The sequence below is a fragment of the Adelges cooleyi genome, unplaced genomic scaffold (genome assembly GCF_023614345.1).
Source record: "Adelges cooleyi isolate 19-005CV unplaced genomic scaffold, UGA_ACOO_1.1 ACOO_flye_CR_arks_rails_tigmint_CR_PRNA_23, whole genome shotgun sequence".
Lineage (NCBI taxonomy): Eukaryota > Metazoa > Arthropoda > Insecta > Hemiptera > Adelgidae > Adelges > Adelges cooleyi.
Window position 1 is genome coordinate 6,560,486 of NW_026095893.1, and position 22,957 is coordinate 6,583,442.

Below are 22,957 nucleotides of genomic sequence, written 5' to 3' on the forward strand. Positions count from 1 at the left end.
AGAAAAATCGTCTGCTTCGAACTTACGATTATTGGCAAGTTTACATTATAAATTCTACCCGCGTTCCCTTTTCCGGTAGGTTAGGATAAAGGGTCTGCAATAAACTAGACAGAGAGATTTTTCAATCGACATAAAGTGATAAATTCGCACTGTGCCAGTGATATTTAATAAAAAAAAAAAACCATTACGATTGGGCCTGTAAAACGCTGACGATTTACACAGTTACGAGGTAAAGTTCCATGTGATTTGTATTGTACATAAAATCACCAATAGGCAACGTTACGTGTAAAACACAATATACAGAAAAAACAAGCTGGTAGGGTCGAAAGTTACGGAGAGGGGTGTGGTTGTATACTAATAGTTTGACAAAAGGTGAAAACAACATTTTAAATTTCAATTGAAATTTTTCTTATCATAATACGACTAAATAAAATTAAACAATTGTTGGTAATGTAAATTACATAAATTACCTATTCCCACAAAAATATAAATTATCAGTTAGTCAACAATTCTTACCCTTGACCTTGTCAAACATTGATAATTGTTCCTGGTAAATCTTCGCTTGTTGTTAACAGTCTTACTAATCGGCACACGCCGTAAGCGCTAATGGAAATATTATGATAAGCGCAGCTTGATGGAAAAAAATAAAAGAACAACAATAAGAAAATCACCGGAGGGGTAAAAAGTTAATCGGCGGTGTACGCACAGATTGCTCGGGATCGTTTCTAAAGTGAGGAGCAAATGGGCCGTTGTTAAGTCGTCAAGTGCCGCAGTTTTTAGCGATTTACCAGTCATAACTTTTTTCTCCAACTCGCTGGTCTCTCCCCGCCCCAGCCGGCGTTGAATTTCTAAACAAATAATAACAATAATAATACCCTCCTGTTTAAAACACTGAAAAAAACAAATGATACGTATATATTATACACAGCGCAAAGCGTGTCTGCGCTCATAGCCTGGGGAGACGTTTGCCACCTTATAATATTCTCTGTCTTTTTCCCCCTTTAATAATAGTAGTAATAACAATAACGAGATTCGTTTAAGATGTAAATCTACGAGGAGGGTTCGGGCCAACTTAATTCTGATACATATTTTTCATAATAATATAATATTTGCCCGCGTCTAAACTGCACGGTAAAGTAAAGCCCCTCTCCCGTTTGGTCGTTGCCGTTGAGCCCAGTCAATTTGTACAGCGGCGCCTATATAGACAACCGCCAGGCGCTGTATAGCACGTTTGGTCGTTTAGTTGCCTATCCGGAGTTCTTTTCTGTTCTTTTTTTTTTTTACTATCTTTGTTGTGATGCTCTTGGATGTTCACGCAACGTGTCGTTTTCGGATGTGCTCGCCAAATAGAAATAATAATAATAAAAAAACATTCTCAAGAAGTTAAAAAAGATTTCGTATATCGAATGACCCTTTAAACAATCTAATTGTATCGCCATTATATTATATAATATATTGTCGAATACAAAGAAACTGTTAAAAACAACTCTTATGTACTATATGTACTAGTACTATAGGGCATCGCGAGTAGTTCGATGAACCATCTTAGAGGTCATCCTTTCTTTAAGAAAATATAAAAAAATAGACCCATAAATGAATTATACATAGTTTGTATAGACGAATTTTGTGAATAAAAACCGCACGTTCTCTTCAAGGGGTACCAAACATGTCTACTATTTTTTTTTTTGCTTACAAATACATTTTTTCAAATCAATCTGTTTTTTTTTTTAAATAACAAGAATATATTTTATACTTATCCTATAGTTAAACGCTGTACTGCATTTAACCATTTAGGTTTGCATTTTTCAAATTAAAGTTAAACGCAGGTTGGTTTAAACCAGACTAGATTTATTCGACACGTATCCGATAAATTGCAATGAGTTCGTATAACAATGCAGCGTTGTAGCGTTTAAAGTAATTTTGTATTTAGTGTAAGCAACTTCAGAAATTACACATACACAAGTACTTGTTGTCGTAAAAAACGATTTGGTAATTTTATTTTTCACTCGTCTTTATACACGTGATCGACGAAAGTTGTCCGAGGTGTTATTACAATTCAAACATTATACCAGAACGAATTAAACCTAAAAAAAAGTAATAGTAATACACAAATAGAAAGAAAGATAACGGCATTCGTACAAAAACGATAAATATTCAATGTGCTTCGATGGCTAGTCATCACGTACATAGCCAACACGACCGGCAGGACAAAAGAAAAATAGATTGACCGTACATTGTTCGTGCTAAGGTCGTAGAGTTAAATTTTCTGTGCCTACTGGGAAAATTACCGTGTAAAAAAATAATGTAATTTTTCTGTACCAACCATAGTTGTACCTTTAAGTGCTATACTCCATAATTTACCGGTTTTTACTGGAGTTGTGATCGATTTCCTTTTCTTTTTTCACATAATATTTGAAAAACAAAGACGATGAGTACAGCGAAAAAAGAAAATACATGCTTAATATTTGTTTATAATTTGTATTATTTTGTATTGTATTAATTCTGGTTATCACATCAGTGTTTTAAATTTCCATCTAACGTAATTTGAAAAAATAGACTTAATTTCTTTCCTGCACCCTTCGTCTCAATATTCGTCTCTGTTTTATTAACGATATCAAAGCTACTACAAGCCTCTTCTTTATGATACGATATTTAAATTTAAATATTGTTTATTTATTTAAATGTTGTTGTTATTCATAAAATTATAAATGATTGTTACACTAAAAGTCAATAACACTTAATAAGACTAATGTATAAAAAATTACTATTGAAGCATTTATTTAATTTTATTTACTTTATGGTCCTTTTGTTTTTTTATTTTTATTTTAAGTAAATTTAATTAATTTTAAACGATTAGACCGCTTATGAACGGTGTACACAAATCGTATGGAATGTATGTTGTCTAAAACAAAGGGGCCAAAGTAAGGGCTACGTTGGATGCTGAACGAGATGAACCATATATGCGTTGTCAGTTGTCACACCCTTGTTTAAATTTGCCGTGTCGGCGCAAATTTCAATTTAGGCATTTAATACCGATTTGCATAGACCTAAAACTATGCGAAACCGGTGGTTTTTTGACTCGTTTATGTGTAAAAAAAAAAAGCCAGCCCAAAAAATCAACAACAAAGGGGTCGGCTTTATGAGGTGAAACGTTTTATCCGCCACGGCCGTTTTGCGCTGCAACGTTGGTCGCGACTAATGTTAAGGAACGGCGCATAATAATATACACGAGAAACATCGTTGGCGGTGCGGGCTGGGACGAAGAAGTATACATATATATACACTTACAATATCTAAAAGACGTTTTACGAGCCAACAATACATTGAAGTGTATATATATATATATATATATATATGTTATATATATATTTGTGTATAGGTGTATCTAGAGGGGCGAGAAAACGGGATTTATCGCGGTTGTAAAAATTTAATGCACCACAGAAAATCCGAAGCCACCGCTGATCCGAACGTGAATATTTTACATTAATATTATTGTATTTTTATAACGCGCCGTTGTTGGTGTATATTATATCGTGAATACGTATAACTCGACCCTAAAGCACTTGGTCGTAGGGATTTCATTCGGCGGGAGGGACAGAGGAGACGGTATAGCGTGTAAAACATTTGTTTCTTTTGCTGGAAGCCCAAAATCTGTTCGGCTTCTGCCCTTATTGCGCGGTGCGGTTTATTCCGGTTAATATAAAACGAATTCATAACGGAGGTGAAGGTGGTCGTGGCTTGTTTGTGTGTGTGTGTGTTATTCGATTAACTCGGCACATTGACAATATTTTCATACTTAAAAATATATGATATTCTTCGTCCAACACGCGTTACGGTTTCATGACCAAATTTCGGTAGCAAACACAATCCGTGTACATTTTTTACAGATTTTAAAATTACAATTTTACAATACGAATGCTCTGTCCTAGGTCCTAGACTCCTAGGTCATATTATGTTTTTTAAGCCGATAATCACCGGACGGCTATACATCATATGTACTATTTACAAGCTCTATTCATCGGCCAATGCCCATGAAAAATTTGAAATCATTAAGGCATCCATTTCAAACGTTGTTAGCTAACACATTTATATAAAATAGTATTATATATCTATGAAAAACTTAAGCAACACTTGTAGGTATATATTATAAAATATTTAAATAAACCCTTATACAACGATTGTTATACTAACCATTGTTTAAACGATTGTAACGATTGTTTAAACTAACAAAAAAATAAAATATTAACAATGTGTCCACCGGACTTTGAGCCAGACAAAACCGAAGCATGTCAGCTAGTTTTTGCTGAGTTACCTTTTATGAACATTTACCACCTAGTCCAATTGATAACTAAATAGTTCTAGTACTAGTGTGATTTAGTCGCTTATTTATTTTGATTAGTTTTTTTTTTGCTACTGAATATTTTTTTAATTAAAGAAAACTATTTTATTGTCAAATGAGTCTTTTTATTTTTTTATTTTACTACAATAAATTGCAATTACGAATACTGAAAAATGTTGAAATACAATATAATATTATAAAACATTTTAGTGTAAAGTAAGCACAGACAAAAATCACTTTTTGGGCACTTTTTTTTTTTAATTTATGTCACCTTAGTTCTCTGCTACATCGCCCATTCTAAAATAATTCGGCATCGTTTATTTAGGGCTTTACTGCCCTTGTGTGTTTGACCGATTCGAAAATAATTAATAATAAGTGGCCCTTATTTTTTTATTTTTATTTTTTTTTTATCGACACTAAATATAATTACCGAACTATAAAACCTTATTTATTGTTGTTACCATAGAACCGCCGGTAAACATAATAAAAACGGGGGTATACATATATATTTAATATAATACCTATATCGCTCGAAGCGTCTATCAAATTCGGTTTGGTTGGGTCCATCATCGAGCCCGTGGGCGTCCGGCGATGGTTCAATGTAAACAAAACCGTAACGAATGCTGCTGTCACCACACACACACACACGGGCCATAATAATGTGTACGTACGTACGTGACGGACAGACAAAATTGGTTTTTTCGGTTTTTTATTTTTTACTACAACATTGCCTCGGCACAGCGTAATATTGGTTTCTTCCAATCTGTCCGAGCACAGCTACCGTTTGGTGGTATCCACGGTGGCCGATGTTCCAGTCTCCACAACTAGTCACCTATAGCTGCGAGTATGAGATATATATTATATAGTAGCTGTTATGTACCTATATGTATAACTAACCATGGACTATGGATATTTTTTTTTCTTCTCCTCCTTTTATCGACATCTACACTATTGTCATTATCATCGGTATTATTATATATATATATATATATATGGATTTTTTTCCGACCGCGTCCATTATGCGCCTATATGTACCGGTCGTCGCACATTGTGAAGTCCACCGAACCAAATACCGCGTCTAGCATATAATATATATATATATTATTATTATTATTATTATCATTATATAGGCGTATACTTCCATGTCCGTCAGTGCCGCGGTAGAGGCAGAAGCGTGCGCCGCCGCGCGTTACACAGTATATGTATACAGGTATATATTATGTATATAATATTAAACGAGAAAAATAGTGGCACAAGCATTTCTGGAAACGAATCGGTACAATGGCCGTGAAAAATCGGACACGGGCGCGGGTCGACGTCACACACAGAATATTTGTGTCGCGCGAGTCGACTTGGGCAACACCGGGATGGGATTTTTTTTTTTATAAAAAATCCTTTTTTTTTTTTTTGGGTGGTTTTTCGGGTCGCGTTGAGATTGCGGCGGGTTGAGATCGTGTATTGTAATATATAAAACCGCTCGTATCTAAATGAATTAGTGTTGGCGGTCCGCCGGGACCGATATGCGGATAATTAAATGCCGGTTAAACGCGCTGGGGCCCGAGGTCGGTCTCCGGAATCCTTGAACTTGCGTCATAAGTTACCCGACCGTAGATACGGATCTTATCGATACGCAATATGGAATCGTTTCGGCCGCCCAAAAGAGAGAAACGGCACTAATTGGCCGCGCGGGACGTCCCGAACCGGGAACAATAACTGCAAGTGAAATATGATGCCCGTTTACATATTATACACTATTATAATACATATATATATATATATATATAGATAGGATTTAACTTTAGCGCCTCCACCGCAAAAGGCCTCGTGTGGTATTTTATATTAGAGGTAGGTATAACCTGAAACCTAACCGCAAAACCAACGTAGCAAACAGTATTGTTTCCATCTTGATTTATCATCTGATTACTGTAGTATATTATAATATTATATAGTATATTATAATATTTCTGTTAAAAGTTAACAAATATTTTTATACGACGTCAATGTCACATAATTGGGTCGTTTGATCGTCCATTAAGCTTTTACATAAAAAATAAAATGTTTAGCAATTCCTATCAAGAAGACGTCCTGCCCTCTTTGGTTTGGTAAAGACTAAGTTATTGTGTATACTATTAGTGCATTGGTCTATTATTTATAAATGATATAAATACGATTATAAAACACTCAAATATTTTATTATTTGCAGATGACGCTAAAATATTTAAAAAAGTGTATTCTATTCATGACTGTATTAAATTACAAGATGATTTGGATAACTTAAATGATTGGTGTTATTTAAATGGTTTGTGCCTCAATATCAACAAATGCAAAATATTATCATTTAATATTAAAAAATCTCATGTTCATTTTGATTATAAATTTAATAATGTTTCTATTGAATTAGTAAATTCATTTACCGACTTAGGAACTACGTTTGATTCTAAACTATGTTTTAATGAACACATTGATAGAATAACCAATAAAGCGTTTAATAATCTTGTACACGAACTTGTACAAATTTTAATAATTTAAATGCCATTAAAAATATTTATTTTGCTTTTGTCAGATCCCAATTAGAATATGCATCCCTTATTTGGTCTTCTAATAACATAGGGGTAAATCATAATCTAGAAGCTGTTCAGAATCGTTTTTTAGCTTTTAAATTTAAAGTCAAAAGACCACGACATTCAGATTATAATGGATTATTATCCCATTTCAGTATAAAATTGTTACATACAAGAAGAACTAACCTTCATTATTCATTTTTATTAAAACTATTAAATAACTCTACAGATTGCCAACAGGAGTTGTTTGCATCCGTGACAACAAGATGATGTAGTTGTATTTATTGAATAATTGTCCTTTAAACTTATTCATTAGTTAGTGTTTATGCTCAAAATCTATCACGCAGAGTGTAAAGGTACCTACACCAATCCGTGTTTGGTGTATTAATGTTGAGTGAACCATTAAATTTATACATTTATCGTACAAGCCGACATAATAGATTCAGAAGAAAAGATAACCACTACAATAATTTAACAGTGTGCTGTAATTTTGTATTTTATCAAATGAAACGAAATTAATAAATTATATCAATCTCAACATAGTCAATTATATACGTCCATTTATTCTACAGACACATTGAGACAAAATGTGAATCTTACTTTTTAGACCTTGTAATCACCTGCAACTGATGCACGCTGGACACAATGTACTTATTAAAAATCATATATATATATATATATATTTAGGGTTAAAGTCAAAAGAAGATAAGGAACTTTGGCCGGAGGGCAGTGAGTGTGTGTGTGTGTGTGTATAGTATTACCCTCGGGTCGGAAATAATATGCGACGCGTGAGGGTAGCATGACTGGGCAACCACGTGGAAGGGAATACAGAGGGCTAATGAAGCGTCTGCGGCCGCTTGATTGCACCGTATTTACTGGTCAGCGGCGGCAGATCATTTTTGTTCGTTTCACCTAAACGCCTTTGACGCCCGGTGCCGTTATTAGAAACCTTACACGGTCTAGAAGGGTAGCAAAAATGTCCTATACTGTTGCGAAGCAAGCCAAGCGTCCGTAGCAAACTGAGTCAGTGTTATAATATTCGTAAACGGACTCAGATTTTAAACATATTGTAGTTCCTATAACATCGTAGTAGAAAAAACAATAAAAAAAAAAATATCGCTAATTATTTATTATAAATTGTGAATTTTAATCATATTATATTTTATGTGCGTTTTGATTACAAAAGTTTATTATAGTCAACCATAGAATATAATGTCAAAATTAAGTTTAAGAAAAAATATATGCATTACATTAAACTCAACAGTATCTGCGTTCCCTGGGCATCTTTCAGTTCAAGTGTTTGTATATTGAAGGAATGTATGTTCACTCCCGAATAGTCCTGTGGGTTCTCCTTATAATCAGAGGTCACGTCCATGAAAGAAAAATCAAGATTTTCACCCCTTTTGACTGAATCGAATGCCAATGCGCATATATAGGTACAGTACATGTATATAATATGTATGTATATCTACCCTAAGTCTGTTATGCGGAAACAATGTTTGGACGAAATGTCTATGGATGAGTTTTTTAGTTTTTATATATAATATGTAAATCAATGGCGACCATCTCATATTATTTACACTTCAACGTTTTGTAATCTTTCTTTCCGTAGATATATCAATAAATACAGCGATAGTCTCTAAGATTGTACAATAATATTACAGTTGTTGATGTTGTATTGAAAACACTGTATACACTGTCTAGAGGTCATTCTATTTGACTATAATATATAATATACTATAGAATCGTATGTATATATAACGTCCACATTTTGTCTAATTATCTTACAACTACGATGAAATTAAATAAATAGAATTTATACAATATTTAAATTTTTTTTAAACGCTCTACAGTTGCTTGACTTAACATAAAAGTGTAATTTATTTACAATAATGAGTTAAGACTATAATAGTAAGTATGTCAAATTAGTAGAAATTAAGACCTATTTTACTATGTATTATATTAGAGAACCCGAAAGTAAAAAAAAAATAAGTCAATTTCTTTTAATTTTTCTGGAAAGAGGTTTGAAAATGCATCATGTTATATCACGACATGTACACTATGCCACACACTTCTATATCTTCTAACAGGAAATTATTAGTCTCTGACTTGCATTATTTCTGCATAAAAATATGTAATAAACTATTATAATAATAGAAACTATTATAGTGATCTATTGCTATACACAACTCAATTTCTCAACAAAAAGAAAACTATTATATCCCTAATTTTTTGGCTTCTAGAGTCCTCGTTGAATTTATACATAAATTAAAACTAGAAATATTTTCTTAAAATAATTATTAGTTATTACCATAAAATGGTGTCAAGATAAATCTTAATTTTACATATTTTAAAATAGCAGTATTAAAGCCACATGCGCTTTTTATTATGGCTTTTCCTTTTGAATAGGTTTACAAAAATAATATCATACGATTTTTTAAAAAAGGTGGAGGGTTTATTTGTTGACTGAAGACATTAGTCCCCTCCAATACGGATTAGTCCAAAAAGGGATCGTGCAAGTAACTAACTTGGTAGTGGGTACTTCGTGTCACTTAATATATATTGATGTGTGTGTGTGTGTGAGTATATTACATGTAACAATACAAATCTTAGAGATTTTGACAGTGGTGGTTTGACCGACGTGGACGTTTTACGCAATAGCTTTTGGCTAGAAATCGCTTCCACGCAACAGGGCTTAGGCAAATGAGGGTGGTCATAATGGCATCATTTGTCAGCCTTAAGAAAGAGGCTTTTTTCTTGATGTGATCCATTTCTTCAACGGGTGCGGAGATTTTCGTGAATGCGTGTACCTACATGCCTTTATACATTATAGGTATAAAGCCATTCATCCGTTCGTACATATCATATGCGCATAAATATAGGAATAACTCGACTTCTCTACACGCCACTAAAACATCACACAATTAAACAAGCTTCGTCAAAAAAATATGTATGCTCTGATATTAGTTCTATGACAATATTTTCATTTAAACTTGTCCCATTAGTTTATAACAAAAATAAGCATATGCTAATAATAATTAATAAAGCTGTTTAAAAACCTATAGAGTCATATCCTTCGGTCACAAACATGGCTCGCGTATGTTATAGGATATTATGATTTCTCGTCTGTGTCTTATGCTATTTTATTATTGTTATTTTTATTTTTATTTTTAAAGACATTGTTAACTTTTTTATAAGATCTTTGCGGCTCGCATTAGTCGTGGTCGCTTTCATACATAAAATTAATATTATACACATTATTATGAATTCCACGAGGTATGGATTATTGTTCATCAACGTATAAAGCACGTCGGTCGGGCAGCCCATAAATTCAATACCGATGAATATTCCGCCATATATTTCGGTGTACAGCAATGAATAGGACTGTGACGGAATGTCAAGTCGGCTATTTGCCAAATGGCGGCGACCTGCAGCCGAGTGTTACGCGCCTGTACTGTCGTCCTGAATATTGATTCGAAGCCTCGCTATATCCTCACCACTCGCACACATATAGCGTCATCGTTTCATTTTTAATTTTATTTTTTGTAAATAATATATAAAAAGTGTCCCCCCCCCCGTACTCCGATTAAACGATTACAACAGGCTAGGATTTTTTTATATTATCAAGGCTAAACACAATATATAGGAACAGTGCAGTTCGCTTGCCGCAGCTATCGCTTAGTAGAAAACGGATGGCCCACGACTAACCATACAATAGAACTGCGAACACGTCTTGCCCCCAACGGCTCACCACCCATCCCAAAAAAAAAACAAAAATAAATTACGTTTGTATAAATTATACAGATCTATATGTACATACATATATGAAAAACTGTTTAAGGTTTTGCAAAAAATTGGTACAGATGGAAAAGACCTACAATTCATAACAAATTTGTATTGGCATCAACAAGGCTAATGGAATAAAGACAGACTTTTTAATGACATCAAAATTAGAAGAGGAGTTCGACGAGGTTAGGTCGACATTACTTTTCAATCTATAATCAGAAGAAAGGCTTTGTCAGAGGCTTTGGAAGATGCAGCAGAGGGCATTATTATGAATGGGAAGGTTATTAACAACCTGATATATGCAGATGACACCGTATTGATAGCTAGCAGCATCGAAGACCCGCAAAAGATTAAAACAAAGTAGTAACACCTAGTGAAAACTTAGGTCTATATTTAAATGCCCGAAAACCAAACATATGGTAATCGATAAGCAACAAAGCCCGATAAATGTGCTTAGACTTAACAATGCCCCCTTAGAGTACATATTACATAAAATTACATATCTTAGACAATGTTAGATAACTAGGATCGTTCTCACGAAATAATATGCCGTACAGAGAAACCTGAGAAAGCAAGAGCGGCTTTTGTGAAAATGAGAAATGTATACTTTAGTCATCAGCTAAGCATTAATCGCCGAATTGAAATGATGCGCTGCTATGTATTGAACGTACTTTTTATGGAGTAGAGACTTGGACTCTACCCGAAGTTTCGATCAACTGAATACAAGCGTTTGAGATATGGATATACCGCAGAATACTAAAAATTAGTTGGTGCGTTCACATAACGAATGTCAGCGTATTAGAACGAATGAATAAGGATCTTGAAGTAGTGGAAACAATAAAAACGCAGACATTCAGAAAAATATAGTCTACTACAATTAATAATCCAGGGCAAAATAGTTGGAAGAAGGAACCGTAGAAGACCTCAAATGTCTTGGATGGACAACCTCAGAAGGTAGTTCAATACATCTACGAACTGACTATTAATAATAGTGAGTATATAATACATTAATACCTGAGAATCCTTATAGTGTTTAATGATTATACAATATAAGCATTCTTATAGAGGCTATACAACCAGTTTTGGTCGTGATATTTTTTTTTTTGGAGCTCGAAAAAGTTTTTAAGGATCTAAACTTTTTTAGCCCCCTCCTCTTACTATTCCTACGCCTATGAAAGATAGTATAGGCACCAGGCGGACATTACACATACAATTGGAATATTTTCGAACCATTAAAATATTATTACATTATTCTTTCAATGCATTGTCCCCGTTCTCATATAGTATATATTATTGGTCTGGTCGTCCGTCAATATAATTTATTTCCATGGACTATTTTGGAATCGTTTTATTATATTTGTGTTTTGAATGTATGTGTTTGGAATAGAAGTCAGCATTTCGAAAACGTGCGCAGTGCTTGATCGTGACACGTTTAACCCATTGAAAAATTGTCGAACGTGATTTGAACGTTTAAACAAAAAATATCTCCAGCACTATATCGAAAATATAATCAATAGGTACATATCGTAATATAATTAAAAACAAAAAGCTTCTATTATACTGTTTGGTTGTTGTGGAAATATTATAAAGATAGCTTGATTTTTTTCGATTGTAATGAAAGATATGTTTTACGTTTTGAAGTAATGAAATTTGAAATATATCATTCAACGAAAATAGTGCCAATTGACTTTAATCACAGATCCATTTCTATTCTGTAAAATTTAATTGACTAATAGTAGTATAATGATAATATTACCCAGTCGTACATACGAAATGTATTAAGTAATTTATTAGAGGTCATTTGAGGCATCTAGTTTCAAAACCAGCCCTAAGACATTTTGACAACGTACTACGGGTACTAAGTGACCACAATGTATTACACGTTATGTAAAACTGTTATTGAATATCAAATAAAGAATATAACTAATTCAAACTGTGTTTGTTTGAAAATCTTGGTTGGTTCTATCTAAAGAAATTATTTGTTGTTTTGTGAAAATTTTCAAAAATTGTATAGCTGGTTATGAAACTATAAGCGCCTCATTTATATTTGTCAGTCATGTAATAATATGCTATGGTTGTAACATACCGAAAATTATTGCTTAAATGCAGTATACGAGTAGATATATAAATATGATCATAAAATAATGAAACACTATTTCATCTATAAAGCGCTGTTGGTTATTATGTGTATACTTTCTATACCTATACACGACCTTTACACGCGCGTGTTCTAGTGGTTTTAGGTTTGAAGCAATCATATTGGCCATCATTGTTTGATTCACTTAATAATTAATTAACTCGAAAACACGAAACCCTAACCCTAAGCATATTAACAGTATATCAAAAGCGGTATAGCAAAGGGATTCTTAAAAGATTTTTTATTTTGTTAGGTGATGGTCCCCCACTTAAGCCCATTATAGGTATCCATTATTTTTTTTTTATTATTGTGGTCAGTGACTTTAACAACTCTTTCTGAGTAACTAAGATTTGAACGAAGTGTGACTTATCAAATGTATTGGCATCATAGAAAAGAATAGAAAGTTTCACGTTACCGAACGGTATACAGACAACAGTTGCTAGTTAAACGTTTTGCAACTAGACTACAATATCAGGTAGACCCCGGAAGTACACAGTAGAGGTGTAAGTCCAGTTGTCGAAAGAAATAATTAGCGGCAAAAAAACGGAAGTTGGTCGAAAGGCACCCACTCGGCGCGAGGGGGTTGCGCTAGGGGAGCGCTTGGCTAGGTGCAGGAAAGGGTGTGTGCGTTGATGAATACGGACGACGGGCGCAAAACGGTAAGCGTTGAACAGTTCAACTTGAACACTATAATATCTCTATGACGTCGGCGTCGGTGGCGGTGGCTCAACACGAAAATATAATATTATAGTAACAGGTAAGCGGCAAGTGTGGGTGGAGCGTTCCGAAACCAATGACGTACGTGCTTGGGCGTGTCCGGCAATCGCGTCGCCGCCGACTTCCTCCACCACCCACCCCGCGGCCGACGGGCCAAGGCGCGACGTCTCCACACGGACAACGACGTTTCAGTGTGGACCGCAACCGACCCGTCCTGGACGTGTCCTGCAAGACGTGCACCGACGCATACAATACACGCGTATTATACACATACATACATACACATCACACACACACACGTATCAAAACGTTTTCGTAGTGTCGCGACCGTTTCGAGGATAACTGTAAAAAAAAAAATTGATTTATTTTTTGCTCTCGCGTCTTTTATTTCTATAAACGTGTCTAGGGCTCAGATCACGTATATACACGCCGTAGTAATATCTTGTGCACCCACCGCAAGTCGATCACGCGCGCGATATGCGGCCCCGTTGAACGCGTCCGAGAACCTCGTCCACCATGCTGCCGTACCAGGCCATGGCCATGGACTACGCCGTCGGGTCCGCGTCGTTTCAGAGACACCCGGGTGCCAACATGGGACATCACCATCACGGAGCCGGCGGACCCGGCGGCGGTCCTGCAGCCGCCGCAGCTTTCAGCCCCTCGTGGTTTGTGCCGGCCGATTTGTGCATGCCGTTCGCCAAGCAAAACCAACCGCTCGTCGAGCCAGGGTCAGTTCCATAAAAATAATAACATTGATAACAATTTTTGAAATTTTCATAATATTATATTATATCATACGATACAATTGTCGATGTATAAGTACCAATCCGAGTACTTTAGGACGTACGTACCTACGTCCAAATGGCTGCGGTAGGTACAAACAACAACATTATTGAAACCAGTATTTTAATCGAGGTTATTTTATTTGGGTTAAGTGCCTAAACTAAATGAGACAATCGCCCCAATAGTGTCCGCATACCCTGTAACATTGTCCTGTTATTTGAGAAATTGCAAATTTTAATAATACCTAAATTAGTATGTCCAACTGGAAATAATATTTACGACGCTTGTACGCAGTGCACTCGCTCCGGTCAGTAACGAACACCGAAGTTATATAATACTATACTTATAAATTCTCTAAAATCGTAGTATTATTTACTGTAAATTTTATTAACAAAGCATATGCCTAGTCGAAAATACAACATTTTTAAGAACGTCAACTATAAATTGTGATTGTCGCATAACTAGTTTTAACTAAACATGTTTTTTTTTTTAATATACGCATCTCTGTTTTTTACTCGTTATATAAAGACGAGGAAATCAATTCTAATGATATGTACGATTACAGACTAAGTACAATTACTCGACATTTAAAAAATCAAATATTTTGGGAACTTTAGCACAAAATACGATAATATAGTGCAGTTGAGTTCCCTCTGTGTCTATTCATATTGTTAGCTGTTGAGTTAAACGCGGAAAGAAGCTGAGGGCGTTCGAAAACAAGTTAGGCGAAAAATGTGTGGACCAGTGCTTAATATAGACACAGGAAGATGGCGATAAGTTGTAATAAAGAACTAAAAGAGCTGATGGACATGTAGCCAGTAACTAGCTTTATAGACAAAAGATTCAATGGTTAGGCAATATTATGCATAGAATAGAAAACGAATCATCAAGAGCAGCCTTTTGATGAAAACCTCAACAGAAAAAACTACGCGGCAGGCTTAGAAAATATAGTTGAATGGAGTAAAAGAGAATGTAAAAGCTTTGAGTATAGAAAATTGGAAGGAATGGATACACAATAGAGTTAGATGGCGAGATTTTATAGTGGCGACCAATACTCTCAAAGATGAATTACATCCATCACAAGATGAATAAGAGCGGTTGAGTTAATAATATTTGAAAACTACAAATTTCAAAAGGTATAAGCGTATAAAAATATCATATGAATGATGTAGATAATTTGGCCATTTAAAAATTTAAAATAGCATCATGCCTATAGAAATTAAATAATAGAATAGTAATATCAAAAGGAGATATAATAACATTTTAACAATAATAGGTACAAAACATAAACTAAATTATTGGAAAAAAGTGAAACCACGAAACCGTAATTATTTTTAGAGAAAACATTAAGTTGTCTTTTATTATATTTATCATTCGGTGTATAAGTATGGCTAGACTTTTTTTTATTGAAGATAGGGAGATGGTAAAAATATTGTTATATTGAGTATATATTTTCTTTTTAAACTAACAAAATGGAAAAAACAGTAATAAAATCTATATTTCTTAATACTACCTCACTAAAAATGATTCTTGAATCTGCTAGGATACCTAAAAAGGATATCATTTGAAAACAAAAGAATATTACGTTTATTCAAATAAAAATGATCTATAAACTATAATGACTATAATTAATAATGTATTCTAAATTTGTATACTATGAAACCATTATTATTAACATAATATTATTACAAATTCTTTTATAATCATGTATATATATATATGCATTTAACGTTTAAACTTTAAACATTCATTAGTACAAAGAGTTGTATAAAGGGGTTGCGCGTAGGCAATTAAACGGTATCCTACCGCTAAATTACAACCCACCCTATTTTATTGACAACATCCGATTAGCCTTAATTGTTGCTTTGGCTCTAACGAATCACTTTTACAGAAATCTGGAATTTTTTTAAATATTCAAAAACTGACTGAGAACCTAAAACTCATTTCATTTAAGTTACATGCGTACATTACGTATATACATTACGTGCATTAAGATTAATTTTATTTATAAAAAAAATAAACAGGTTGAAATTTCGGCTTGTCATTTTAAACTCATCATCATATAATTTGGGGAAGCTAACTTCATTATCTTCACCAGCATATTATTATCTACTCTAAGAATACTCACAGGTTGTGCCTCCATTAAGATTTAAGACCTATAGTAAAAAACAAAAATTAAGTTATAACAGAAATAATTTCACTTGACTGTCTTATTTTAATATTATAACACAATATTAAAAATAATATTGTACTCTTATTATTAATACCAAATTTAAGTTCTTATAACCCCTTCGTCCAGTGCCGTGTTAATGAATACTATACCGCCTGTGGGCAGATTTCAAAATGCCGTCCTTTACTATCCTCCTATACCCACCACAAAAAAAAATTAATAATAATCACACTGTTATAATATTTTAATTAATTAATATTTAATACATACTTATATTTGCATGTACTTTACATCAGTTGAAATTGTTCAAATTTGAAGTATTTCAACTCGGAACTAAATATAAAAATGTATGGTACAAATATTACAAATTTAGTATTTTTTTCTGGCTTTTTATGTTACGAAGTCTTTAATAATGTCATTCTAACCCATATTTTAAAGTACACTATTTTCGATCGACATTAAAACCAACGATGACATATTTTTATTAGACATACCTAATGATGTTCTCTATAGTTTTTTACTCTCTTCGAAACTGAGAAAGATCTCTCCCCTCTGACATTGAAAGATGGTATTTGCTAAAAAAAACAATAAGTGTTCAAGCTATTTTAACGTTTGGAAAATAATAGTTTAACACCGAAAAATGTTTAATGTTTATGTATAATGCATTTATTCCAATAAGTAATAATTAATTCTTCCTAAAAGTTATTTTACATTAGAAAACTAAAAAACTTTTGTTTTGCTTGGGTTTCAAAAAGTTGCCGGCCCTAAAGATTTTCCTTTCGAGGCAACAGCCTCCTTACCCTCTTACCTCCCAATCCCCCTGCTCCCCATTACTCGGCAATGTCTTCAGAAGACAGTATCATTGTTATGAGACCGGCGACGGTACGCGTGCCGAAAACGTCGAAGAATTCTTGTAGGACCACTGACACAACGGCTGTCAATTGTTAACGCGGTAATTGGATGCGGGTGGCCTCAGGACGACCATGTACTTTTCATTAGCACTAGGAATCGACGACGACCACAACCGAGACTACACATAAGAGACTTAAGGTTTCACGGTTGGCACCCACTATAACACACATATAACATACCCGATGATATCTACAACAGCAGTAGGTTTAAATATCTCCGGATGACTTGGCGTATTTGTTTGTGTTCGTTGTTTATAACCACCCAAGGTACTACAGGTTGATGATAACCAAAACGAATTTTTTTTTACTGTTTTTTACATCTATACATTTATATCCAGTAGGTACAAATATAGGTATACATATATATGCGCGTATATGTGTGTGTACATCCAATCGATTCATTTATACTTTGTATAACAGCACTACTATATATACTAATCTTGTGGGCTCCGCTCGTAAGAAGTAATAAGTATTCTGTATTATATATATATATATATATATACTGTACCAACGAGAGTATTTTAATCGTCGATGGTGCAGAACGGTATATCGACCTCAGGGTTGTATAGTCGATGCTTTTTTTAATCATGTTTGTTGTGATCCGTAGACGTTGGATCAGTTTTTTTTTCTAATGCTTTGATTTTTAAATCTTTAAATATTCGTATAAACCTCATAAGATATTGCAGGATAAAATACCTATTATTTTTGCCATGTTTACTTAAAAAACTCTCTGAAATACACATGGTTTGTTATTTAAAGCTGTTAGACTTGGCAGAATTGCCGGTGACTGGCGATTTATGTACGTTAGAGCCTAGAGGTTTCCAACGTGTAGAAAAACAGGCAATAACATAAGTCTATTTGACAAAAAAATAAGTATTTAAAGTTTTCTATAAAACTGGTCGGTGCCCAATAAGAAACTAAGTATTTATTCAGGTTTAGGTAAATAATTTAATTAAAATCCGATAGAAATCAGTTTTAGTTTTTTGTTAATGTTATGTAAAAAAAAGTTTCAAGTCATTGGTTAACCTTTTTTTAAAACCATATCAAATTTTTTTTTTGTTAATAAAATAACATAGAGTAACTATTACACAAAGTATAAATAGTAATAAATGTGTACAAATGTAAAGTGATTATTTGTTTAATAATCGGCTCTTTCAAGTTTAATAAAATAAAATAGTGAACCTAATTTCGGTCCCTTCGATTAAAATGTATCCGCTAATGAGTTACTCTACTTATCTCTGTTTTATATTGAACTATGTAAGTTACTATTGACACGTTTCTTTAATGGTTATTGATAATTAGTCATACAACATATTATACAAAACTATTATAAGATAGAAGACATTTTTGTATTTCATCTCATTTAAAAAAAATTGTTTAAGCAAGACTGAAGTCAATGCCGAGGTCGGTCACACACAATACGGGTTACTCTTTTGAAAACGTTACCGGGTGTCATTGTTAGTAACTTACTAGGCGATTTTTTTTCCATTACAGGATGCAATTATAAATGAATTATTCGGGTGTCTTTATCTCAAGTTCACAACTCTAGGGTCGACTTTATGTACTAGTGCAAAAAGGTGTTCTATACAATACTATCGTCTCGGCGGCCAAAATCCCTATCAGAATGTTACACTAGTCGCTTTGTGCAGCAGCTGCTTAGTGTTTTTCCTTTTTTAATTTCCTGAATTGCTCTTTATATTGTTATATCAGTCGGCGATAACGGCGTTTACACCACGACGCCCTTTGCCGTGCACAGCACAATCGCAGTGATCGTATCAGACCCAGCTCGTATTTTAGCAACTCATTTCCGCCCGCGTGAGGCCGCCCACAATAGCATACATCCCGAAGGGAATACATTAGGTATATATATGCCCGTACAGATCTTTGCTGACCAAATGCATTACTGACTTTTACGATACGCCCGTGAAAACTCATAAAGTATTTGTGGTGTCGTTGTCTATACCTGTATATGTGTGTGCGCCGGTTTGAGCTTTTTTTTTCCTTATTACGTTGTCTGTATCTTGCTTGCTGCAGAGCGCGGCCAGGTTTGTAAAAAATGGAAGCTATTCGACGGCGAGGGTCCTGTACATTTGCCACAGCTCTGCGAACAAATCGACTATCAAAAGTCCTAGTCGATCTATAATCTCATGTATAACCTTATTGATGTACTACAGCTCCCAATCGACCATCTCACAACACCGTTAGCCGTTCGTCGTGTAATTTATATTAACAAAATAATAATGTTTCAACACTGATTTATCGTGAAATGGTGTAAACAAAGTACCTTTGATTTCTCATACATGACCTCTTACAGTGAGTATTTATGTACAAAAAAAACGTAAACAAGTGTAACGTACAAGTCGAAAACATTTCTATTTTACACATAACACACACACAGAAACACTATAATGTATAGTAAATTCTCTTGTATGTCTGTTTTTACTTTTTACACCGTGCTTTTGACAGACTACAAAATATTAATGACATAAGTCATAACTTTTACCGTCTTTTTTCTGATCTCACCGCATTACGTGGAGTTCTTGTGTACAGGAAACTTAAAAGGACAAAGGCGTATTTTTACCTACTCAAACAAAAACAAAACAGTCTTTTTTTTCTTTCTTATTTACAACTGTCGGTGACCAAACTTTGGGGGCGTATATATATATATATATATATATATTATCATTATTATTTTATATTAGTAATCTTATATAGTCTTGAAACAGGTCGTTTGGCGAAATATTTAAATTTTACGACTTTTCGCTGTTTATATTATAATCATCGACACGTGAAATGACACAAGTTTTTAACTTTAACCGCGCGCGCGGAGGGTGCGAGAACGCAGACCCTTTTCTTTTAAACACGCCGATTTTTAACCCCCTCGTCGTAACACACAGCAGTCGAAATAACGACCTCGGGCACGTCTGATTAAAAATGTACCCGACGGCTTTAAGTTCATTTTTTACGAGTACAAATCTCTCGACGGCGAGGCTACATCAGTTGTATAACTCGCGCTCTCAATAATTGCATGTAAACACAAACACTCATTTTCCAACCGACCTTGCCGGGGGACATGACCATAACAACAAAACAGTTGGGCCGATGCCTTCACGATTTATTTACTACAACGGTTGATAGCCTGTACATGACAGGATGAGCCTTTTGTCATAATATCTATAATTACTCCGATTTCACTTGGTTGGGAGCAGGGGGAGGGTTATTGTTTATTAGTCTCAGTGCGCCGAAATTGAGTTGCGATTGTCATATGTAAGTTCAGATTTCAGAATAAGAAACACTGTCGTCAAGTCCTACCGGACAATCCATTGTAACAATAAACTAACAGGACGATAATATGCCGTATGCGTAAGATTAATATTTAGGAAGATCTATGTCTTGCGAATGTGCGAGGTATCCCATATGCACGCTATTCGGTTCTTGCACAATGTAAGTCAGTGGTGTTCTAATTTTGGCACTTGGCCGAGATAGCTTTGACACATCCATACGAGCTCGACTCGGGTTGTTTGGCTTTCGCATTGTGGCGTGTTCAATTGATGTTATCCGTCTCGATTTGGTCATACATTTATTATTAGTATAGTGTTGTCGGGCAAGGTGTAACAGATCGTCTGGTCTAGTCAGTCAGTCAGTGGGTATGAGACGACGTGATCTCCGGTGGCCAAACGGGGAGGACGTGACGGCGGAGGATGCGCCTCGGTTGCACGTGATATCAGCCGTGGGCACGCGACGTCAGCTGAGCCCTAAAATTTTAATATTATTATTATTATTATTATCAGTGTTATAAACATACGGATACGCAGACACACACACGTACTAGCGCGTTATAGTATTAATATTATTATACACCTTTAACGGTATAACGAATGGCAATATGTATGTATAATATACTCTGTATACACACCGCGGGCTCCGAATAATTGGTCACCGCCCGTCGGTTTCTATCTTTTGACGACCCACGCTTTACATGTATTATAATCTAATTTACGCACATTGCCGACAACGGTTACCATCATTATTATTATTATGCGCAACACTAATACTAAATCGGGCTTTAATATATATATATATATATTTATATACACTTAATAATATAACATATATTATATTATTATATTATATACTATTATAATAGTCGTACGACAACGACCGTGCATGCGTATCTATAAACGAAAAGTAACGAGCAAATTACGCTTATAAGTCTTTGTACTTTAATTTGTTATTATTGTACCTACTATAAGAACCAGCCACGCGCGCGTGATGGAATGGCTCTCTTTTATTTGGTACTAACCGCGCGTATCCTATGAACGGTCACAACAGCACGTTTGCTTACTTCCGGACGTACTTTTTACTATGCGTTGCCGTGCATACTATTATTTTGGTAATTCGATTTAAAGCCCTATTTGACTCACGCACGATTCGGTTATGTCAGTCGTCACACGACCCGGACAGGCCAGACTTGGTGATAATGCGGGGTTGATAAGTTCCCAGAGCCGCATCGTCCTACGCACGCAGGACAAACCGGGGGTAAACAACTCCCACAAAGCAATTTGGAACTATAAATATGTTTTGCTGAGCTTTAAACAATCAATTAAGTTTTCTTCACTCCAGCATACGTATAAAATAATATGTGGTTGACATTTTAAACATATTCATAAATAATTATTAATTTTGTTAAACTTATAATAGTTATGGAATATATTATTAAACATGTATGTTATTATTATTATCGAATTCTTGTTAATGACTAATGTCGTGTAGAAACTTAGAAACTTCTGCTGGCGCAGAGTTTAGTAATTGTTAAGAAATTGCTAACATATACTGCAAAGAAAATCGATGATGATGTTTACACAATATTAATAAAATAAAAAAACTCAACCGTATAGAATATAATAAGCTGAATGTGAACGTTTTTACTGTGAATCGACGTTAAAACGAATTAATATTTTCAAAGTCGAGAGCTCGCCCACTAATCATTCCACCAGGAGGGGGATAGGTGTACGCCTTAGATACGGTAAAAAAAGCAACACGACCGAACCACTTTTCACATTTTATCCGTCCCATGGGCCCACGACCCCATACATCCGTATACAAATCCCGGAAACAAGCTCCCTTTTAAGTGAAATCGGGTTGTGTTATATTTTTTTTGCTACGCGTTAATACATTTTTTTGCCAATGCAAGAGCCAAGGTTTGTCGATAAGTTACATAATATATCTATACCAACAATACTATTGTTACATATTACTTCACGCTTTACCATAAATCAGCAATCATAGGTGGAATACTGTACGGATAAACAAAGTTATTTGGAGGGATATTAGACATTTCTAGTAACTTTGCTATAGTAATATCAGACGGACATGTTCCCGGTAAGAAAGTTCCGATATCGCAACTAAGTTTTGTATCACTAATGTTACAAGAAGTAATAGTTGAGGGAACTTGTACGTCAGCACATTTTAATATTGGCAAAATTCCGGCAGGGGTCGACGTATTTTCTGTTGCTGATGATTCATTACAATTTGGTTTTGCACGTTTAATCC

At 34.5% G+C, this 22,957-nt stretch overlaps 1 protein-coding gene across 2 annotated transcripts in view; it reads left to right on the top strand.

The window, feature by feature from the left end:
- The window catches only part of LOC126836232 (protein trachealess), a 120,946-nt gene that overhangs the window by 70,227 nt on the left and 27,762 nt on the right, over positions 1-22,957 (top strand). The window contains exon 1 of one of the 2 annotated variants that reach the window (XM_050569458.1): positions 13,744-14,268. The exons of the other annotated variant lie outside the window; for it this stretch is intronic. Within the exon in view, the coding sequence (XP_050425415.1) occupies positions 14,057-14,268 (212 nt within the window). The 5' untranslated portion in view covers positions 13,744-14,056. Of the gene's footprint in view, positions 1-13,743; positions 14,269-22,957 lie in introns of those variants that run through there. 2 annotated transcript variants of the gene reach the window in all.